The following is a 22,181-nucleotide window of genomic DNA, read 5'->3' on the forward strand; positions in this document are numbered from 1 at the left end:
TACACGAGGATGTGAGGTTTTACTTTATAGCTCAATCAGAATTTAATGTGCCGGACATGTTTTACAGACCTGCGATGTACGGTGAAGTGGTGGGAGATTTCAAAGCATAAAATGTTTATAATCCATAAAAATTTGATGTTGAAACTTTGAAAATCTTGCATTAGATAACAAAATATCAAACCAAATGACATTTGTTTAAAGACAAACACAAACATCTCAAAACCTTAATTATTACTTTTTAGCATTTTTTAATGCTGTCAAATCGTGATTAATCGCGATTAATCGATTCCAAAATGAATGTTTGTGTTTATATAATATTGTGTGTGTAGTATACTGTGTATAAGTGCACACACATACATGTGTATACATAACACATATTTACACACACACATATAATCACAAACGTTCATTTTGGAATTGATTATTTGCAATTAATCGATTTGACAGTTAGACCTAAGAAAAGGTTGGAATAATTTGTATGATATTTTGTCCAACGCAAAAATACATGTATACATTGTGACCTAAACATTTCTGGGGTCACGACATGTAAAACCTGAAATGAAAGGAGACATACTCTTGATTCTCATACAGGTATTTGACTGCGACCCACGGCAGCACGAAAATAAGAGGCGCACCTGCAACACAAAGACACAAAAGTTACTATCTGTTCGTCTGTAAATACTCATACTTATGTTATGATCAAAATCTGATGTTTGGCATGCAGAAAAATGGCGTGTAAAGAGTCATTTCAACCACATGAACTGATCCAGAAACAGGTGATGTGACCAGAAATACACTTAGTTTCACACGTTTAAGCATGTGTTAGCAAGTCAGCAGATTTGTAACTGGTAAACAGTACAGTCAATCCTACAGATCTGAATTGAAAACTAAAGCTGATTTATGTGCAGTGTGAAGTCCCACGCACCCCATCCGATGCACAGATATATATAGAAGTAATTCCTCTCCGAGAAAACGGCGATGACCAGGAGACTGTGCAGGTACAAGCCCTCCACCAGCAGCCAATAGTTATTTGCCATGACGCTGTACTGCATCATCACCATGGCGACACGACACCCAGTGACAGTCTGAAAAAACGATACAAGAAACGTGCATGTGACCAGCGACGACACGATATTTTAGCAAAACGTCTAATCAATATATATCCTATTATAAAAAGTTTTACATTTAAAAACTACAGAACAAATAAATGATAGCAGCAATGCTGAACTGTTGCCTCTCTATCGCCATCTCTGTTTCAAACATGAAATTGCAAGTTACTTTGCGTATTTTTTACCTAGCAAAATCAGCTCAACTCATAAATCATTATTATAAGTTTATCGTTGTGATTTGAGGTGAGAGAAGACAGTTCTGAATGATGATTTTTGATATACTTCATTTTTAACCAAAACACATATGGATTGCAATGAGAAAATCGACAGCTATTACACATTTTGCGATTTTATTGGTTTTTAATCATCACCCACAAAATGTATTCAACGCAAAAAAATACAACATTTGAAATAATAAGAAACGAATAAATTAAATCTAAAATATCTATAACGACAAGGTTTGCGTTGCATATGACGACAGTGGATGGAACATGAGTACCTGCATGTCGACCCAGCGCTGACCCTGATAATGATGCGGTCCGCTCTGAACCCTGTTCATCTGATCCAGCAGTGCGTCTTTGATGAGGATGGAGAGAGCGCGCAGGATGAAGGAACCGAACAGATTCATGTGGATGTTGTTCCTCATGCAATGCAACTTCCTGCAGAGGTGCATTATGGGAAAACGAGAAGCCGTTGTTGAGAATTTAGATGGATTTCATTGCAAAACACTAGAAGTGCTGTCTCGTATGTGCCCGCTTACACACCTTGTTTGTACACACAAATGGTTTAAAATGAATCACGAGGTCTCGACACCCAGGATCTTGTGATTATCCGGCGAAATTACTTGTTTGTCACATCATATGTACATTTCCACAACAAGTGAATCAGTTTCTTCCGGACTGGTTGTACGAATAACATCCTCTTCAAGCTCATAAAAATGACATTTGTGCATGTGAACAGGTGTCTGTGTGTTTTCCGGAACGGACGGGTAGTTACCGGAAGGTCACCAGAATGCCGAGGGCAAGAATCAACGCTCCGAGAGAGAGTGAGTAACCCACGGTGTACATGGCTCTGAATTTACCCAGAATCTGACCGTACTGCCTCTTCACAGAGAAAGAGAGAGAGGGGGGTTCATCAGCATCAGCGTTCACAAACAAACCATTAAACACCACAACAACAACAAAAGAGTGTCACCTGTCCCGGATCGTCCTGTTCACACTCGCTGGTGTTTTTACTGTGTGTCCATCTGCCGTCAGCACTGCACACGCGATACACCAGACCCTGCTGAACTGCTCCGACACGCACGCACGCACACACACACACACAGAAACAATATGACCGATCAGTGATCGGAGAACTCAACTAAATTATTAACACGCCTAAAGCTAAACTAACAAACACAGCATTTAAACTGATTTTCAGCACATTCCCCCGTGATCTCATTAGCTTGGATATTTGTTTTGTTATGTTAGGATAAAACCTATGTATGTATGCACAGTATCTTAAGTGAAAATCCTTTTATCTCCAACACAGAAATTCTAAAGGATGTAATGTTGTAATGGGAATTGTACTGGTTTTAATGGAAACGGCTCAGTGGTTAGAGAATGGCGCTTGCAACGCCAAGGTCATGGGTTCGATCCCAGGGGATTGCACATAGTCAGAAACAAATGTATAGTACAATGCAATGTAAGTCGCTTTGGATAAAAGCAAGTCTGCCAAATGCATAAATGTAAATGAAACTGGTTGGTGTGGGTCTCTACTGTGTTGGGGATGTTATCTGGCAGATGAGAACAACAATTTAAATCGTACTGGAATAAGACCCAACACACACTACAGGACTTTTGTACTGGTGAACAGGTGATAGTTCACGAAAGCCATTTCAATTGTATTGTCTCTCACCTTTATGATACCAGGGTAAATACCACGGGCAGGACACGTTAACAACAGTGCCAGGAGAGCCATCGGGCCAGCACACATACTGATCAAATGTTCTGTTACACACCAACCCTGAGAGACCGACACAAAGAGAGAGAGAGAGAGAGAGAGAGAGAGAGAGACAACAATGTGCAACAATGCATTTCAATTTCATATACAATATATACAATATCACATACATTATACCGATATAATTCATAACTCAACCTGAAATCAGATACATTGTGTACTGTAAGAACAACAGCTCTGGCTTGGAAGAATGTTAGCGATTTTCAGTTCTGGGACATCATCCACTACCATAGTAGGAAGAAAATATTAAAATATTGGTTCAAACGAACACAAAATTAGTATTTTTGAAGAATTTAGGAATGCAAACAGTTCTGCGGCACCTTTGGCTACCATTTCAATTTTCCTACAATGGTAGTCAATGATGTCCCGGAACTGAAAATGACCAACATTCTTTCAAATATCTTTCTCTGTGTTCATCAGAACAAAGTAATTTATACAGGTATGAAATGACAGGAGGGTGTGATGACAGAATTTTCATTTTTGGGTGAACTATCCCTTTAACTGTCAACACAGTCAATTAAATCACTTATTACATATTTGAAAATATATTGAATAAAACAGCATTAATATATGAAGAGTTTATTTGGAAAAAACGATAAATCTGTTTGAAAATCAAGTTTTTTATCATGTTATCATGTTTGTATTGTGTTAGCTAGCTGAGTTATTATTACTCAATCAAAACAACCCGACTGCAGTTTGATATTAAAATTGCGGCTTTTTTATATATTGCACTTGGTTTCGATATATAGAATGTATAATTCAATATTGCATGAGATTTTCAGTAGATTCCCACATATTTTTGTTGGCTGATTATTAAACATACTAAATAATCCTTAAGTGAAAGTGTAAAAATGCAGAAAGGTTTAGAGGTTTTAGAGGTGTGGTTAGGGGTAGGAGATGGAAAATGGCATTACAGGAGGTCCCCAGAAGGATACCAAAACAAACTTGTGTGCGAGATTGCATTTGTGTGTGTGTGTGTGTGTGTGTGTGTTCGTGCGTGTGTGTGCGTGTGTGTGTGTGTGTGTGTGCGTGTGCGTCTGACCAGAGGCTGGTGGAGTATTGATGAAGCTCTGAATACATTCATTCGTGTAGCTCCTCCATTGTTCCTGCAACAGCTTCAAAGACTTTCCAGAGGACACCTACAAATATTACACATCCACTTCAATACTACAGATCACATTACATTATATTTCAATGTCATGTAGAGCCACGCAGTAAAGCCGGTCTCAACATTATTCCACAAATGCTGCCGATAAGCTTTTCTTGGATTTAACCTGAAATATTCATTTGGTAACATATCAGTCATAACAAAATGGCTGTCCTCTCTCATCATAACCTGGCTGGTTCGGTGATAAATGAAGAATTTCAATGGATCTGAACCCGCGTCTTGCTCTCAACACAATGTTTCATTAATGTGAGCGAGACTTCAAAAGACAGATGATTATAATTGACATTCAGGTAATGAAACCTGTGCGGTTATCACATGTGACCCTGAACACAGGCCACGCGTCCCATAAATGTTTCCAGAACACATAATCCAGCACTCAGAGATCATTTATCTTTCACTTAAAAGCTTGCAGCATCCTAAAATCTCATTTGAGATAATGATGTTGTTTTAATCACGCAGGAGCGTCAGATGTACTTTGATGTTCATGTAGATCAGATCCTTTTAAGACGATAGCACTCGAAATGATTCATCTCGTGGTTTTTTCCATAAATAATATTAACTTGAGACTTATAAAAGTGCAAAGCAGAGAGTTTATGTTTGTGGAAGAGCAGCGGAACATGATGAACTCTCCGTCCTCGTGATCATTGTTTCCACATGAAGTTCAGTTCAGTAGTGAACAAATACATGTGCAGTAGAAACGCTTAAAACCAAGTGTCTGTGGTTAGTGGGATTATGATTCACTTGAGTGTGTTGCACTTGTGTTGTTTATTGTGTTGCACCTGTCTGTGTGTAGTCAGTATGTGTGTGTGCTCGTTGTGTCTGTGGTCAGTGGAATTGTGTACGTGTGTGTGTGTGCGTGTGTGTCTTTTCACTCAAGTGTGTGTGCGTGTGTGTGTTGTTTTACTAGAGTGTGTGTGCGTTTCACCTGAGTTTGTGTTTGTCGTTTCACCCTATTGTGTGTGTTGTTTTACTAGAGTGTGTGTGCTCAGTGTGTGTGTGTCTTTTCACTCAAGTGTGTGTGTGTGTTGTTTTACTAGAGTGTGTGTGCTCAGTGTGTGCGTGTCTTTTCACTCAAGTGTGTGTGTGTGTGTGTGTGTGTGTGTGTTGTTTTACTAGAGTGTGTGTGCTCAGTTTGTGCGTATCTTTTCACTCAAGTATGTGTGTGTGTGTGTGTGTTGTTTTACTAGAGTGTGTGTGCTCAGTGTGTGTGTGTCTTTTCACTCAAGTGTGTGTGTGTTGTTTTACTAGAGTGTGTGTGCTCAGTGTGTGTGTGTCTTTTCACTCAAGTGTGTGTGTGTGTTGTTTTACTAGAGTGTGTGTGCTCAGTGTGTGTGTGTCTTTTCACTCAAGTGTGTGTGTGTGTTGTTTTACTAGAGTGTGTGTGCTCAGTTTGTGCGTGTCTTTTCACTCAAGTGTGTGTGTGTGTGTGTGTGTTGTTTTACTAGAGTGTGTGTGCTCAGTGTGTGTGTGTCTTTTCACTCAAGTGTGTGTGTGTGTTGTTTTACTAGAGTGTGTGTGCTCAGTGTGTGTGTGTCTTTTCACTCAAGTGTGTGTGTGTGTTGTTTTACTAGAGTGTGTGTGCTCAGTGTGTGTGTGTCTTTTCACTCAAGTGTGTGTGTGTGTTGTTTTACTAGAGTGTGTGTGCTCAGTGTGTGTGTGTCTTTTCACTCAAGTGTGTGTGTGTGTTGTTTTACTAGAGTGTGTGTGCTCAGTGTGTGTGTGTCTTTTCACTCAAGTGTGTGTGTGTGTTGTTTTACTAGAGTGTGTGTGCTCAGTGTGTGTGTGTCTTTTCACTCAAGTTGTGTGTGTGTTGTTTACTAGAGTGTGTGTGCTCAGTTTGTGCGTGTCTTCACTCAATGGTGTGTGTGTTTCACTGAGTGTGTGTGTGTTGTTTTACTAGAGTGTGTGTGTCTTTTCACTCAGTGTGTGTGTGTGTGTGTGTGTGTGTGTGTGTGTGTGTTTACTGAGTGTGTGTGCTCAGTGTGTGTGTGTCTTTTCACTCAAGTGTGTGTGTGTTGTTTTACTAGAGTGTGTGTGCTCAGTGTGTGTGTGTCTTTTCACTCAAGTGTGTGTGTGTGTTGTTTTACTAGAGTGTGTGTGCTCAGTGTGTGTGTGTCTTTTCACTCAAGTGTGTGTGTGTGTTGTTTTACTAGAGTGTGTGTGCTCAGTGTTGTGGTGTCTTTTCACTCAAGTGTTGGTGTGTGTGTGTTGTTTTACTAGAGTGTGTGTGCTCAGTGTGTGTGTGTCTTTCACTCAAGTGTGTGTGTGTGTTGTTTTACTAGAGTGTGTGTGCTCAGTTGTGTGTGTCTTTTCACTCAATGTGTGTGTGTGTTGTTTTCTGGTGTGTTGTGCTAGTGTGTGTGTGTCTTTTCACTCAAGTGTGTGTGTGTGTTGTTTTTAAGTGTGTGTGCTAGTGTGTGTGTGTTTTCACTCAAGTGTGTGTGTGTGTTGTTTTACTAGAGTGTGTGTGCTCAGTGTGTGTGTGTCTTTTCACTCAAGTGTGTGTGTGTGTTGTTTTACTAGAGTGTGTGTGCTCAGTGTGTGTGTGTCTTTTCACTCAAGTGTGTGTGTGTGTTGTTTTACTAGAGTGTGTGTGCTCAGTTTGTGCGTGTCTTTTCACTCAATGTGTGTGTGTGTTTCACCTGAGTGTGTGTGTGTTGTTTTACTAGAGTGTGTGTGTCTTTTCACTCAAGTGTGTGTGTGTGTGTGTGTGTGCGTGTGTGTGTGTGTTTCACCTGAGTGTGTGTGGTCAGTGTGAAGAGGGCCAGGAGTAAACAGACGGACATTCCTCACCAGCAGCCCGGCATCACTCACTCTGTCACACCACCTACAGAAGAAAACACACGACCGTGACATCCATCACCACTCCATTGCTCTGGGGACCACAGCCACGTCTCTACAGATGCAGCTCAGTGTCCGATGTTTACATTTTCAATGTATAAAAGTAAAACAATCATTCAACAACAGAAACACAGAGCACATCTTCAGCTGATGTTATCAGTATGCTGGGCCGCAGTACTGAGTCGTTTCTCAGGGGTCTGACAGACAGAAAAGCCCACCACAGATCACGATCTAACCCAAGAACTGCAGAGAGCACGTCACTGCTGTGGTGATATTATCCATCGGAAAGCCAACGGGATTCGATTCTAAAAGATGTGAACGCATTCCAGACACATGCACAAGCTCTCTCATTCTGTGAGATTAATGAATAAAACATCTGAATTAAACCAATTCCTCCTCAATGTTTGTCCTCACAGAAAAGACCACGATCCTTATCGTCGAGCATATGGTTTATGAGATATCTATAAACTCCTATTCTGGAAGAATCCCTGTGGACCAATCCCAGTGGAAGAGATTAGCTCCTCAGATTTCCCACACTGACATTCCTCGGGTAACATGCCATCATCCTCCCCTCGATCACACACACACACACAATCACACACACACACACACACAAACACACACACACACACAGTGTTTTATCAGGAGAACACGTTGATGCTCAGTTCCAGAAAGATCGGCTTGCTCTGATGTCCCATCGACAGCAGAACTTCACCCGAAGCCGGAGAACAGGACGAAATCTGAAACGTTTCTGCAAAAAACTCCTTTAGCACGGCAACATTTTTGGCTAAAACGTTTCAAATTCCATTCTGTTCCAGTCTCTCCGCTGGATGTGATGGAGGCAGCGTTTCCGAATTGTGCATTTACTCGCATCCTAAAAGGAGAAACTGTAGCTTGTACATGAGTTTGTCCGCTGCAGGCGAATCGAGCTCTGGAAACCAAATGAACTTAATATACATCTCATCAATTTTCTGCCCAGCACAAACTCGGATCAAACCCACTTGAATCAGCTCATGGAGGCCTGGTGAGCACTTGAAATGAACATGCAGGTGTGTTTGATGGAGCTTAAGCGCTGGAGAAGAACTTGAGATAAAAATATGGGTTCATAGCTCCAAACCCTGATCAAGCAACAGCTTTCCAACATTTCAGTCTTCTATATGATCTTATACTCTGATGCACTTTTACTGTTTGTTAAAAACGGACTCATGTTTATGTCATACAGCTAAGAACAATTTTGATTTCTCTTTAAGATTTTTAGCCAAAACGTTCCAGACAGTATAAAAGCCATATAAATATATATAACATTAAAGTGACAGAGGTCTGCCACATCAACCTATTTATTTCCAGCATGACCTGACACACACGTGGGTTTTCAGGATGACTTTTACACTGTACTAAACCTAACCTAACTCCCACAGCAGACAACCTTCTGCATTTTTCATATTAAAAAACATAATTTAGTTCGATTTATACAGTAAACTATTGTCCTGTTAAAAAGGTAAAAAAAATGTCACCACAAGGTCAAATCACAATCAGCGTTGCTTAAATTTTACGAAGTGATCTATACTGTAGAGTTACAAATCTAGATTGTCATCTCACTGGGCACATCTCAGATCAGGTCTCTGGTGTACAGTTATAAATAATATCAACACCTGTTTTTTAATGAACAGACCTCAGGCAAGTGTGAATGTTATTGCTGCTCATTTACAATCCTACAATGTTCACCTGTTGGACCATTGAACAAGCAAACCTGTCCCCATAGACTTATACTGAAAAAGATCAGAGTCATACTGTACATAGAGATCAGAATATCTTAGAGACATGAGGGTGGACTTTTTGGACCACCCAGATCACCCTAGCGACCACCCTAAGAAACAAAATAACTTAGACACGTTGAGATCTCTGGCAAAATGTAAATATTAAATTAAAATGTTACCTTGTAGATATACCATTCATGGATTAATGGCCCTGTGAGCTGCATTACAGTCTGTTTTATTATTCTGAATAAATATATGGATTTACATTTAAGAACTTGACATGAAAATTATGTCATGTAGGATATAAAGTAATTAAAGGATTTTTTTACAAAGAATAAAATAAAAAAATAAAAAATAAAAAATAAGGTGCAACCCCCCCCCCTTCTCCCCTGATCGCGGGTCTCCCGGATTTTGGTATTCGAATGTTGACAGGTATGGGTCAATGCAGAAACACAATCCCAGCCACAGAAAATGTTGTGACAATTTTTCCCACGGAGCCGCCCTCCTGTTCACGCGAACGCGCTTCGGTTCCCGTCGGTCCAGGAGTTTCAAAGGGGAAATAACTGAAATATGAGAGTTTCACGGGGGAATAATAAAACGGGAGTGTGGCGGAAGATCATGGGTGTGAAAAACGGGAGACTCCCGGCCAAAACGGGAGTGTTGACAGCTATGTTTTGATCGCTGTATTTATTAATTGAATGGGCGTGCGTTACAAAAGGACGTTAACACAATATCGATCTAGAAAGTGATTTAAACTGAGCAAACACATGCAGATTTAGTGTGTCATTAACTGGCGGTTTAACTTCTGTGGAATCCATCACAGGCTTCACGTGGTACATTCAGTCAATGGAGAGAGAGAGAGATGAAGAGAAAGAGAGTTATAGAATTGTCCACACAACACTAATAAAAAGCTCAATGGTTAAAACTCAAGCACTTACAGAAAAAGCGCTTAGCTGTAGTTTACTAGATAATAGGTTGAATTAGGGCAAGAAATTAAGTTCATTGTATTTTAAATACTCTCATTTAAAGTGAACTGGATAAATGAACCAGCACTAGAAATAAACACGCATTGAAAAAAAACTCAGATTAGAATCATTAACACAGCAAATAAATCAGCCGCGTATTGGGAACGTACACGTCTTTGTTTTATTGCAGACATCAGTAATCCCGCTGCATGATTATATTTGTAATGCATTATGTTTATATGACGAGAGAATATGATCCTGTATAACTGATGCTGGTGCAGTTTGAGTTCAAGTGCAGGTCAATGTTCAGCATCTGCCACACGCTGTCAATTAACACCGAAAATCATTTTGATTCGGTTCTTGAAATGGAAATAACCATTTAGAGAAGAAATGCCGAAACCATATTTTTACCTCCATGATATTATTTGTCTGTATAATGTTTCTAAATCATCCTTTGGAAAACTTTCTTTAAGACGTTATAAATCTTTTTCTGTCATTTCTCCTTGACTGTACTTGTGAAGTCTCCTTCATTCTGTATGTTTACACGGTACGATTGCATCTGTATGGCCTTGAAGATTTTCCCGTTATGCGTTGTTCTGTATGTTTCGTCCTGCATTTTTCAATAACAAGAATATGAATTACATACGATCCATAATCTTAAGAAACTAATCGTAATGCACGAGTGATTCGATCAAAGAAAAGACAAAAGCATCTGATAAATAGTGTAAATGTCTTATCATTTTAGCGCTACTTTAGGATGCAAATGTCTCTAAGTCTAAAGCGAAGACTAATGTATGTCTAACCTTTGTAAAATATATACTGTATATATAAATCTCATATGCTCATCTATATGCCTCCTGTGTGGTTTTTCCTCGCCGGTTCAAAGATTTACCACCATTAGACTCCATTCAGCCAGTCCGAGTCATTATTTAATGGATTTTGTCTTTTAATTGAATGTGAGCCCACTGATGTTCATAATAATTGTCCGGTTGACTGGTTACGCCACGTCTCGAACATTAAAGTCTGTTCTTGTCTAATATTCTTGTCCAGTATGCAACGGAAATACTGTGAAATTACCATCTGTAACATCCGAATACCTATAATTATAATCCTCCACTTTAATCTATAGCACTCTGAGATATCCCAGACGGAGCGTAATGAATAATCCATGCCTATAAAAATTAATGCCCTTTACACTCTTTCAAGAAAACACCTAGTTTCCATTTCCTTATGTTATGCAAATCAATGAAATCCACAAGAGGAAATCTGACCGTATGATGAGGAAATAATGGACCGTTACTTGAGTAAAACTGTACAAACGTCTGCCAACGTAACATTTTAAACACCGCTCATGTGTCCGCAGACAGCTATGGTCTTACGTGTCTGGCGATGTGAATCAAAGGTTATTACTTCAGAGATGAAGTATAATGCGACAGAGAAACATCATTTCATTTAATTGGATTTAAAGGCATAGTTCGTAAAAAAACAGACCAAGAGGTAATTCGTTATTCACTGATAATCTTCCCCTTTACCGCCCTCAAATCTCAGTTTTTTCACATATATACGCTGCGGAAAAAACTAAGAGACCACTTGAAAATTATTTTCAGTTTTTCTGAATTTAAATTTATAGGTACGTGTTTAGGTAAAATGATCATTTTTGTTTCATTCCGTGAACTACTAACAATATTTCTCCCAAATTTCACATAACAATGTTTCTATTTGCATTTATTTGCGGAAAATGAAAACTGGAGAAACAGGTGAAAACGACAGAAAAGATGCTCTGGATTTGTTCAGACCTCAAATACTGCAAAGAAAACAAGTTCAGATTCACTTTCAAGCAATACAACAGTTATATTTGTACATGTATTTAGGAAAAGTTCCCAAACTATTTTAATGTGATAACCTGAATTTTTACCACAGTTTTCATGTGTCTTGTCACGCTGTCAGTCTTTCACGTTGCTGTTGGATGACTTTATTTCACCATGAATATTTAGATCCAATCCAACTTAACTTTTTTACTATGTTGGATAACATCAAACAAAACATCTGTCTTCAAAACGGTCACCTTACACCCCGCTTCACAAAAGTAAGTTTGGTTACAAGCCGCTCGAGTCCACCTTGTTTCAGACTGATTTTTGGTGCGAATATAAGTGCGATTGCTGTGTTAATACCTTATATGTCTAAACAAACTCAGGCACAGAAAAAACACGCCAACAAACGTTCCAAACCCGCCAGGTGTGAATAATTTATTAGCAGCAGTAAACATGATTATCACACAGGAATGAACTCTTTATTTTTTGTCGCTCGGTGTGACAAAAGGCCAGCCTGAGAAGCACGGACAGGTCATCTATAGATCAGACCGACAGTCTGATGTCGAGAGTATCCCAGCATTCCACACATGCGTGCGCGCAAATACACACATAATCATATCATTATGAGGACTTTCTAAATGACTCCATTGTTTTAATAATGATATTACGTGTCGCATAAAACACAACCCATACACTAAACTAATGTTTTTCTTTTTGTTATGAATTCTTATGTTTAGAAGGTTTATTGACCCGTTTCTATTGCAATGAGAGCGTTTACCATATCATACACGCATTACAGTGACCCCAAAATGTGTTCAGACACTTCTATTAGACATTTTATGCTATGCATTAACAAAATAGTAAACATCTATTTTCATACAAATACAAAAACAGTTTTGGTCGTCAAAAGCTGCTGTAAGAGAGTTCATGAGACTTCACTAAACACCATGACACCAGTTCAAATCAACGCAACAATGCGAGTTCTAAAAAAGCCTCAGCGTTTCTTTGAAAAATGACTTTAATGTTTTATTAGATAATGCGACAACATTCAGACATATTCAATGGGTTAAGTGCTCAAATACTTCTTGAGGTCACTGTAGATACCAGTATAGTGGAGGGGTGTTAGATCATTACCTCTCTCTCTCTTTGTGTGTTTAATCCGTGTTGATTTTATTCAAGAGATTCAAAGCTCAGAAAAGTCGTCTTCTCTTAACTAAATATTGAACTCTGTCCATTAAGTTGTTTGTTTAGGAGTGTGTGCAGATGTCTGGAGGATTCGGACAGATTCTCAGAGGTTCTCTGGGGTGTTTGCCGTGGGCATAAATCCAACAATACCCAGCTGAGAGCCATTAAACTACACACTCTATATACCCGCTTCCCTCTTCAATTCTCTATGGAGATCGTAAGGAATGTCCGGCGTGTACTGCTGCACTCTTCCAAATCTCAAACATACACTTATTTTATATTACATAAATGCAGTGTAGTATACGCAACAACCAAAAGTGTGCTGATTCTTAAATTCATATTTAGATTCGAGTGTCAAGTGGCGCAGGTGCGTGTACATGAAACTCCAGAGCTCTCACGTGAACACATGACGCAGGTGCACACATCATCACTCAAAGGTCATGCAGCCAAACACCTGCCTCGCGCGTGTCTGAAAGTGGGCCAAACCTGGGTCAAAATAACATCTGGGAATAACTCAGAATAACAATACCTTCATCACGCTCTCATTATTACCAATATTTGAGATATTGGCGTATTGAAATTCATCCAACTATTTTATTACCATTCTTTACTGAAAAACTTTAAAACTTTGTTTTGACAAAAATCGAAGTTAAAAAACTTCTAATGAATATTATTTAAAACCACAAGAGAAACGTCACCGTAACCTTCGCATGACTCACTGTAGGTCTACTGATCTCTATTGTGTGAAGAAAACAGGCCTCGTTCATTCAAGAAGCCTACAGGAGCCACTCGACCTTGAGCATCGGAACGCACGTTGACGTTTCTGCATCTCTGCACCTTCTTTAGTCTTTAATTTGATTTCCATCAATTCCTCTCAGAACACAATCACGGTCAAGCTCTCCATCTGTATGTCTGCAGGAACGGATCACAGACGGCCAAACTCATTTAGAATTAATGATTCCTGAACATAGCTTCATTTATTTGCACATGCCATTGATTTAGCACCCAACCTGCTAGGTTGCATAATAGGAATTATGCAAATCAGACGCAAAATAGGCCAAAAAATGACAGATAAACGCAATGGCGAATTTTCTCATCATGTGGGTCGGTTCTGAGCGGTTTTGTAGGATGTTTAAGATCCATGATCTGACATCTGCAGTACATGTCTACATAATGAATGATTTATGAATGAGTGATATGAAACATCTCTTTCACATAAAATACCTACGTTTAATTCCACGGATGATGACCTGCACCGGCTCCTGCATCACCTGGTTAAACTAGAAGAGTGAAAAACATCATCTGACGCAACAACAAGCTTAATATTTCATCACACGTATACATTTCCTTGTCGAGAAGCTTCAGATCCTTCTTTGTATGTTTTATTTCTTGGTCCTGCTGGTGTGTGTATAATCAGCCCTGAAGAATAAAGATATTACTAAACGTGACGAAATGCTCTGAGGTTTTCTCTTTCATTCTGAGCTCTGGCAGACATCACAGACCTTCACAGTCCCCAGACGCTAACTGCTCATATGGTCATTCTCTATTAAATCACCCGGTTTGTGATTTACATGAATGTGTTCTTCTCTGATATAGTTTGATCAATTTCATTTCAGCTCAGATCAATGCATAATTTCTTTTCTTCCCCGTTTACAATTACATATATGTATTCTACATATTCTATATCATTTTGACCCACATGCAGTATGTACAGTAGACTATGGAAACAACACAAACCACATTGCAATACAAAATATAGCAAACTAAACATAAAATCAATTAAACAATTAATTTGGGAATATCTGGCGTGGAGGAGGTTTAACAGAAAATGCTTCTCAGTGCTATGCTATGGACCGTATGACAGTCTGGGATACTGTCAGTCTATAGAATCTATAAACAGAAAACATTCTGCATGTAAATCAGGTTCTGGAGGAATGGAAAGACTTCATAGATTTGTGAGCAGATTGCCCGTTCCCGACCAGATGGGGCTGAGCAAGATGCTGAAATGAGAGTCTGTGTGAAGTTTATACCCGCTTTCATACCTCAAACGGCCACATTACAACACACGACTATTACCCACAATTCCTCGTTCAAAGAATCCACTGAGGATATAAAAGGAAGGATGAAGGGAAACTCGGGGAAACATAGTGGCCAAGTTAATCTGTCTAAGAAGTAGTGAAACGCTTGTTACTTCAGTTCTGGTTAATTTCATTCAGATAACAGAGAAATGGTCACATGACTGTTTCAATTTAATATGAAGTGTGTTTGACTCCACGCAGGATTTGCACACTAATCAACCAATGACGTCAAAGTATAGCGAGAGCGATTTGCATAAAGAGCAAACTGAATCACTTTTGCGGTACTTTGATGTCATACACTCATCCGCATGAAGTCAAACACGCTTATATTCACAAAGGTACCAATATTGTTTTATAAATGAAATAGAAAAACAGATAATGTTTATCAGCCAATATATCAGTTATCATCTTACAACGTTAAAAAATGATCAGTTATTGTTAACGGCCTTAATTTACACATCGATGCACCCTAAATTGTACAAAAAATCATCATGTACTGATCACAATGTAGATAAAGCTAGTATATTATTCCTTTGCATATATCAGTAAATTTTAGACTTAAAATAGGCTACAACCTGTTCAACATTAAAATAAAAATTATTCAAATGCCACATGTTAGATTCACTCAGTGACTTCATCGCACATCTTGTCATTTCTCAGTGCATTTCTGGTTGAGTTATTATGTGCATATGGACATGTTGGCGTATATAAATGCATAAAAGCATAGATATATGGATAATAAGCCCATTTAGCCTAATTACAGAGAACCGAATCCAAAACATATGTAAAATGCTAATCGCCATGACAACCATCACTATGGCGATGGATGTAAATGAAGTGTTGAGTTGGTGGGAGGGGCCAATGGACTATGATCAAAGGCTGGACTGGAGAGCTGATTATGATGGTATCTCCAGCAGGACCCTTATATCTACAGTACGCGTATCTGACGGCTAGGGATGCTCCGATACTTTTCCTTTCCCGATCCGATTCCGATGCCTAAATTCTGAGTGTCAGTCGATACAGATCCCGATCCAATACTAGCACTGTTTTTCCTGAATTACAATCTTTTATTCCCAGAAGTGGATAGTATTTACACATACGTTTTTTTACTTTCCAGTACATATCACCACTTTTTAATCCACTTCATTTCATAAATGAATGTTGTTTTTTTACATTTTAATGCATGAGTACATTCAAATCTACCACTTTCTTTTACTGAAGTATTTTAAATTGTAAAAGTAGAAAGGTACTGGATTTTTGATGTACTTGAAGGCAGGGTGGGTGATCCTGTCCAGAAACATTTTTTGTCATGTTGGTTGGAAATCTCTTTACATCCTGATAGCAATCAAGACGTGTAGTGGTCAAATCATATTTTTATAATTAAATATCATCTGTGAAAGGCGTAGGACCAAAAAACGTACGCCCAATCAAAACGTTCTGGCCGAACGCTGTGATTGGTCATGTGTACATTTTCAGCCAACGAATTTTGCATCCCACTGTGCACCCTGTTCACGCAGACATCATACGTCATCACGTGCTCACGTCCGCTGTGTCAATGTAGGGAGAATGGCGGACAATCAGCAACAACCAAACTTTCCTGCGGAACTGACAACAAGTAAATCTTCAAAACGAAAGTCAGTTTTTGAAAAAGCAGTGACGAAAAAACGTCTGGATCACGAAAGAGGAAAAACTGGAATTAAGATCGGTTCAGCTTTTACACGATGGAGACAGCTCCGGCAGGCAAAGGGTCTGAAAGGCGATATCATGGTTGCTCTCTTTCTTTTGGACAGGTACTGTATGTACATGCTTCGAGAAGAATTTAATGGATTTAGTTTGTAATTCGTTACGTGGATTTACGAAATACATTCATGTGTTTGGAGGAGGCGTGGCTTCAGACGGCGAATCACATAGAGGGTGGGATTATAATTTCAGGCCTAGCAGGCTAAAATTAGCACGTTTACAAATCAACCACCCCACCTTTAAAGTGGCAACCCGTAAGTTTTTTTGATTAAAAATGAACTAAAACCAATTATTGCGCAAGTACATGAAAGAACGGTGTTTAAAACTGTGTCATTACCCTTGCTGGATTCACCACGGAAAGCTTGTAATAATGGTTTATAATTTTCCTTGTCGGATATTTTATATCCGACAATTTTCCTTGTCGACATTCGTGAACAGAATGAAGAGGATCCGGCTGCTAGCGCGCGTGTGGATGCTGCGGGTGACAGGGGTAGCATCATTGTACACAGAATTTTTTTCTTGGAAACTTTTAGTATTATTTATTGCGCCGTTTAGTACTTTTACTTTTAAATGCGATTCATCAGTTGTGAAAACCAAGAAAGTAAGAACTGATGAGCGTTTACAAAGAAATAGGGAATATAGGACTCGTGCGAAAACAAGAATTAATATTGGCAAGGCATTTCAAAGGTGGCGTGAACTCCGTGATCTGAAAGGATTGAAAACGGATGCAGACATGGCTTTATTTCTTCTGAACAGAACAGGTAAGACATTTCAATATTATAAAACATATTTATGAAATGTACTGGGGTAAAAGTAGGCCTATATGTGCTTTATAATGTAATGAGGTCATATTTTCCAAAAGTATAAACAGTCTCAAAGTAAAGATACTATGTACTTGAGTAAAAATGTACAACTATAAAGTAAAACTACAACTATCCATCTCTGTTTTTTGCACAAACCTATCACCGTATAAAAAGTCTCAAGTGCAGAGAGGCACAAAAGTGCTTATACTCATCCTGGACACAGAATGATGCGCTTAATGCATGCGCTTCTATGTTCTTTACAGTTATGCGCATCGCGGACGCACAGTGCATGCGCTTAATGCATGCGCTTCTATGTTCTTTACAGTTATGCGCATCGCGGACGCACAGTGCATGCGCTTAATGCATCCGCTCCTTAGTTAAGATCATCCCGGACGCAGAATGATGCGCTTAAAGCATCTTCTCTTTCTGAAGTAGCTGGAATATTTGTGATAACATTTTAAATGCAAAGAAAAGATATGTTATGTGTTTAACAGTTTACACAGCCTTTTATAATCTGAAGTTTAAAAAGAGAATGCACACAATATTTAGACCTCAGATTTCAGAATAGTTAACGGTAGTCCCTTTTGAAGCTTTACGAGTAACATCTGCGGCTAACGCACAGGATCGGATTTGGATCGGTCCAATGCCGATCGATACCCGATCCAGCAAAAAGGTCCGTATCGACCCCGATCCCAATACTGGATTGGCACACCTCTTTAATGTCAGACAGAGAGACACTGCGGAAAGTTTTAGAAGTGATTCTGTCAGGCCGCTGCGATGCTTTTGACAGGAAGTGAAGAATCGATGCATGTCGGTGTCAGAAACAAACCTGAGCCTTCAGAAGACCAATCTAAATGCCGTCTATCCATTAATCTGTCCCATATTCTCCCACAGCAACCCAACAGGACCGAGAGAGAGATACTAAAAGAATGCCATCATTTACTTTAATGTGAGCATCACAGACAGAGAGACAGGCCAAGACTGCGCTGTGTTCAATAAGGTTTGGCAAGGAGTGAAGGATCGATGTCGGAGTCAGAAACAGCTCCCGTTCAGGGAAACTAAACGCTTAAATAATGCATTAAAAATACTCCCAAGAGGACACAAACACTTTTGCATAAGCGTACATGTGAGTACTTCAAGTCTTAAAATATTACGCAAGCAGGACACCTCTTACAAATCCGAGCATTGAATTTTACAGACCTACGAATGTGTCCATGAGTGATCCGCTGCCAACGATCACCGCCCAACTCGACAAACTGGGATGATTCATTTACAACTTCACTTCCCAGTAAAAACAAAAACGATGTTGAAAAACTGAACGGATCATCTGTGGGAGAATACGGCCAAGACAGTTTATATAATTGTTGTGAAACGATCAATACTTAACACCCAGGTCACTGTACAACCACGAACATCAGAGGAAGTACGACCACGAGTTCAGTTTGATATGAAACATCACATTCGTACAGTGTCAAGCTTTTAAAGAAAGGAACTTGTAAGGGTTGGCCTTGAAGCATGTGTTTAAGAGCGTATCTACAAACAAGCAAGAGCACCCGAGGCCGAGCTTCCCACATGCTCACAATTACACACGGCCCTGTTTGCTTTAACTAACCAAAACCAGTCATGTTCTGCTAAAGTAACTCCATCGGTCTGTACCATCACAGATTGGCTGTTTGACTCAAAGTCTATAGGAATAGTATTACTCGTTACCTTCCCAAATTTGATGCCTCGTTCTTGTGTTCGCATGTTTTCCATTTTCATTATTATTTCTGTTTGAGTCCCGTTTGGAGCAGGTTCAGGTAAGAACATAGGGCTTTATTATTCTACACCCAAGTGCCGTGTCCCTTTAATTGAATAATTAAACAAAAATAAATAAATACTACTGAAATTTAAAAAATACATCATCGTAGCCTAAGGTATAAAATAACAATTAGTTACAACACAATGATACAGCAAATGAAATATTTTAAGCTCAAAACTTTCAGAATGCTGAACCTGCCTCTCTCTCTCTTCCTTCTGGCTTTGGAGAAACTTAGTTATTATAGTTATAAAAGGTTCATTATCATATTTATCAGCACTAAAGAAGCCACAGTATTAACTAGAACAATGTCACTTAATATTTAGGCTACAATTCATTTTGTAATTGCAGGAATGGTTCTCATTGCTCTTGTAAAACAGCTCAGGGCACGCTCATAAATCACACAATAAATCGAAAATGTGATTAGATTGTACAGTTACCAGCACGAGTAAGTTATGAGCAGAATAAAGTTACTTTGACATGAGCTTCATTAAACTTTATGTTCACTTCTATGGCCTGACTCGGATTTAATGTTCACTTGTCGCAGAAAGATGCGACTGTTTTCAACTCTTTCTCTACCTTTAAACACAGAGAGGTGAACTAACCTCGAGACCGACTCGCAGCAGGTGATTGTGTTGTTGTTTATTAGCTCACGTTATCTCGTTTTCACACCTGGTTGAGGAAAATATGCAAATCGCTTCTAGAAAATTACTGCCGTTTGCAATTCACACAGATGAATTTACCAGTTTGTGAGCTGTTTCTGGAGGTATCTGAACCTGTAATTCTGCATCACTCCATCACTGCGATTCCTCCACCTGAATCTGATGTTTTAATACAGAAACTGTGCTGATGGACACACGATAATGAAGAAAATGTGCTTAACTTGCTAAATAATTCAATATAATATGCAATCTGATTATCAATTTTTTATTTAAAAAATATATGTTTAATCGTTGATTATCTTCCACACGCTTTTTTTCTATCTGCATCAACATAAAACTTTGACTACACATAACTTTTAGAAGTATTAAAATGCGCGGCATGCACATTTGCAACACCACCTAAATCAATAGAAAATATAAACAAATTTGAAGTTGGCATGAAACTGAAGTTGCGATTGTCTTTTTTCTATATTGTGATGTATTTCCAAGAGATAAAGAAAAAAGTAGGCGGGACTTGATTTTGTCCACGAGGAACTGATTGGATCATTAGAAGTTGGCCATTGCTAACAAAATGAAGGTTGATTTGTGCACATTGCACAGATAAACTATGAAAACACTACAATATTTCATAGAAAATAAAAATAGTAAATTTAAATTTCGTGGCGACTTTCTAAAATTCTGTACACCACCTGCTTTCCGTGGGATCTCACGAAGAGCCCGTCCACACGAAGACGCGTTAGGCTGTATACGTAAAAATGTTGTCTCGTATCGGTGTTTCGTCCAGACGTTTTGGGAGCCTGAAACGACTATTTTTCTAAACCGGATCCCAGAGTGGATAGAGCATTTTTGTGTGAACAGCAAATCCACATATCACCTCACGTCACCAAATATTTGTTACTGAAAATCATTCCTTTCACAATATCATCATAGACTATTTGATTATCAAAATACTATAAAACGCATTATTTATCAATGAGATAACGTACAGTATTATATGCGTCATACATGCTGTGGGTTGTACTGGCAGTTTGTTCATGCTATTGTGTTTTTTAGACCCAGTCCTGGTCAATATACACACTACAGTATGCACCCCATCCTAGAAGGCAAAATAAATGAGTCATATATTTTTTAAAAGTCCTCAGGCTATTGAAGACCTTACACTGTTAAAATATATCTGCTCTCTATAGACCTGCATTTCTACATCAGAGAAACCGTATGGACCTGAATACGAATACACATTCAATGGCTTGGATTTGAGGGGGACTTGATTAGCCCACACATCTTGATGGTGGTAAAAGGTTTTGGTTTCTTTAATCAATAAACATCTCGGGCTGATGTAAATGACTTAACCTGACCACTGTAAGTCGGAGACCACAGTAAGAGAGCAGAACAGATGTTATAAATCAAAGACAAGTCACCTAAAAAAATACTGTCTGAACATTCAGCTCAACAACAACGTTGACTCCACTGCGTTTACATGCACAAAATAAATGGATATCTATCAAAAATGAGCTTATAAAAGAAACCCGTTTTCATGTGTTTACATGCATAGTCATAAACCGGCTACGCATAAAACCGCGTTTACATGGAAGTTTGAGACTTGCCGGGTTTCTCGCGTGCAGTGACGTCACCGTAGTCTGTTTAATTATTAAAAATGCAGCGGGAAAAGGGTCAGAGGCTGTATTTTCTCTGTATTCATCTCTTCTCATGTCCGCAGCACATGCAACAATAGTTCTTCATTTTAACGTTTCTACATCAACTGCATGATTCGAGAGTGGACTTTTTTGCGTTATTTACTATTACTTCCGTTTGGGACTTTTACTATTGCGCTGTCAGACATGCGCAGATAAACAAAACTGAGACAAACCCGGTAACGGCGTTTACATGCTGCGCAAAATCTGAGTAATGGACAAAAAACTACCTCTGCCGAGCGGGTTTTGCTTACACCGTTTATGAGCTTTCCCCGATAAAAGAAAACCGTTTTACGCGTTTACGTGACCTTACACGTTATCAGCTTATTAAGCATAATCGGAGTAAGACTGTGCATGTAAACGCACTCATGCGACTTTAATCTGTTTAACAAAGCAATGGCAGACAGCATCAAGACAACATAAAACAAGATGCGTTAAGCATGTGAAGCTCATGATGGAATTTATTTCAGTATATAGGCCTTTGGTGTTCGGTGACACACACGAGGCACCTTACAACAAGCACACACAGCCAAACAAATACCCAACTAATGTTTGAATAATCCCAGAGC

At 39.0% G+C, this 22,181-nt stretch overlaps 1 protein-coding gene across 2 annotated transcripts in view; it reads right to left on the reverse strand.

The window, feature by feature from the left end:
* gcgrb (glucagon receptor b) overlaps positions 1-22,181 on the reverse strand; it is a 33,636-nt gene that overhangs the window by 4,949 nt on the left and 6,506 nt on the right. For both annotated transcript variants that reach the window (XM_057332011.1, XM_057332010.1), the window contains exons 2-9: positions 7,017-7,108; positions 4,156-4,252; positions 3,009-3,116; positions 2,304-2,398; positions 2,106-2,212; positions 1,609-1,768; positions 926-1,085; positions 575-635 (exon numbers count right to left, since the gene is read on the reverse strand). In XM_057332011.1, coding sequence (XP_057187994.1) covers positions 575-635; positions 926-1,085; positions 1,609-1,768; positions 2,106-2,212; positions 2,304-2,398; positions 3,009-3,116; positions 4,156-4,252; positions 7,017-7,067 — 839 coding nt within the window. In that variant the 5' untranslated portion in view covers positions 7,068-7,108. The remainder of the gene's footprint in view (positions 1-574; positions 636-925; positions 1,086-1,608; positions 1,769-2,105; positions 2,213-2,303; positions 2,399-3,008; positions 3,117-4,155; positions 4,253-7,016; positions 7,109-22,181) is intronic.

The sequence above is a fragment of the Triplophysa rosa genome, linkage group LG4 (genome assembly GCF_024868665.1).
Source record: "Triplophysa rosa linkage group LG4, Trosa_1v2, whole genome shotgun sequence".
NCBI lineage: Eukaryota > Metazoa > Chordata > Actinopteri > Cypriniformes > Nemacheilidae > Triplophysa > Triplophysa rosa.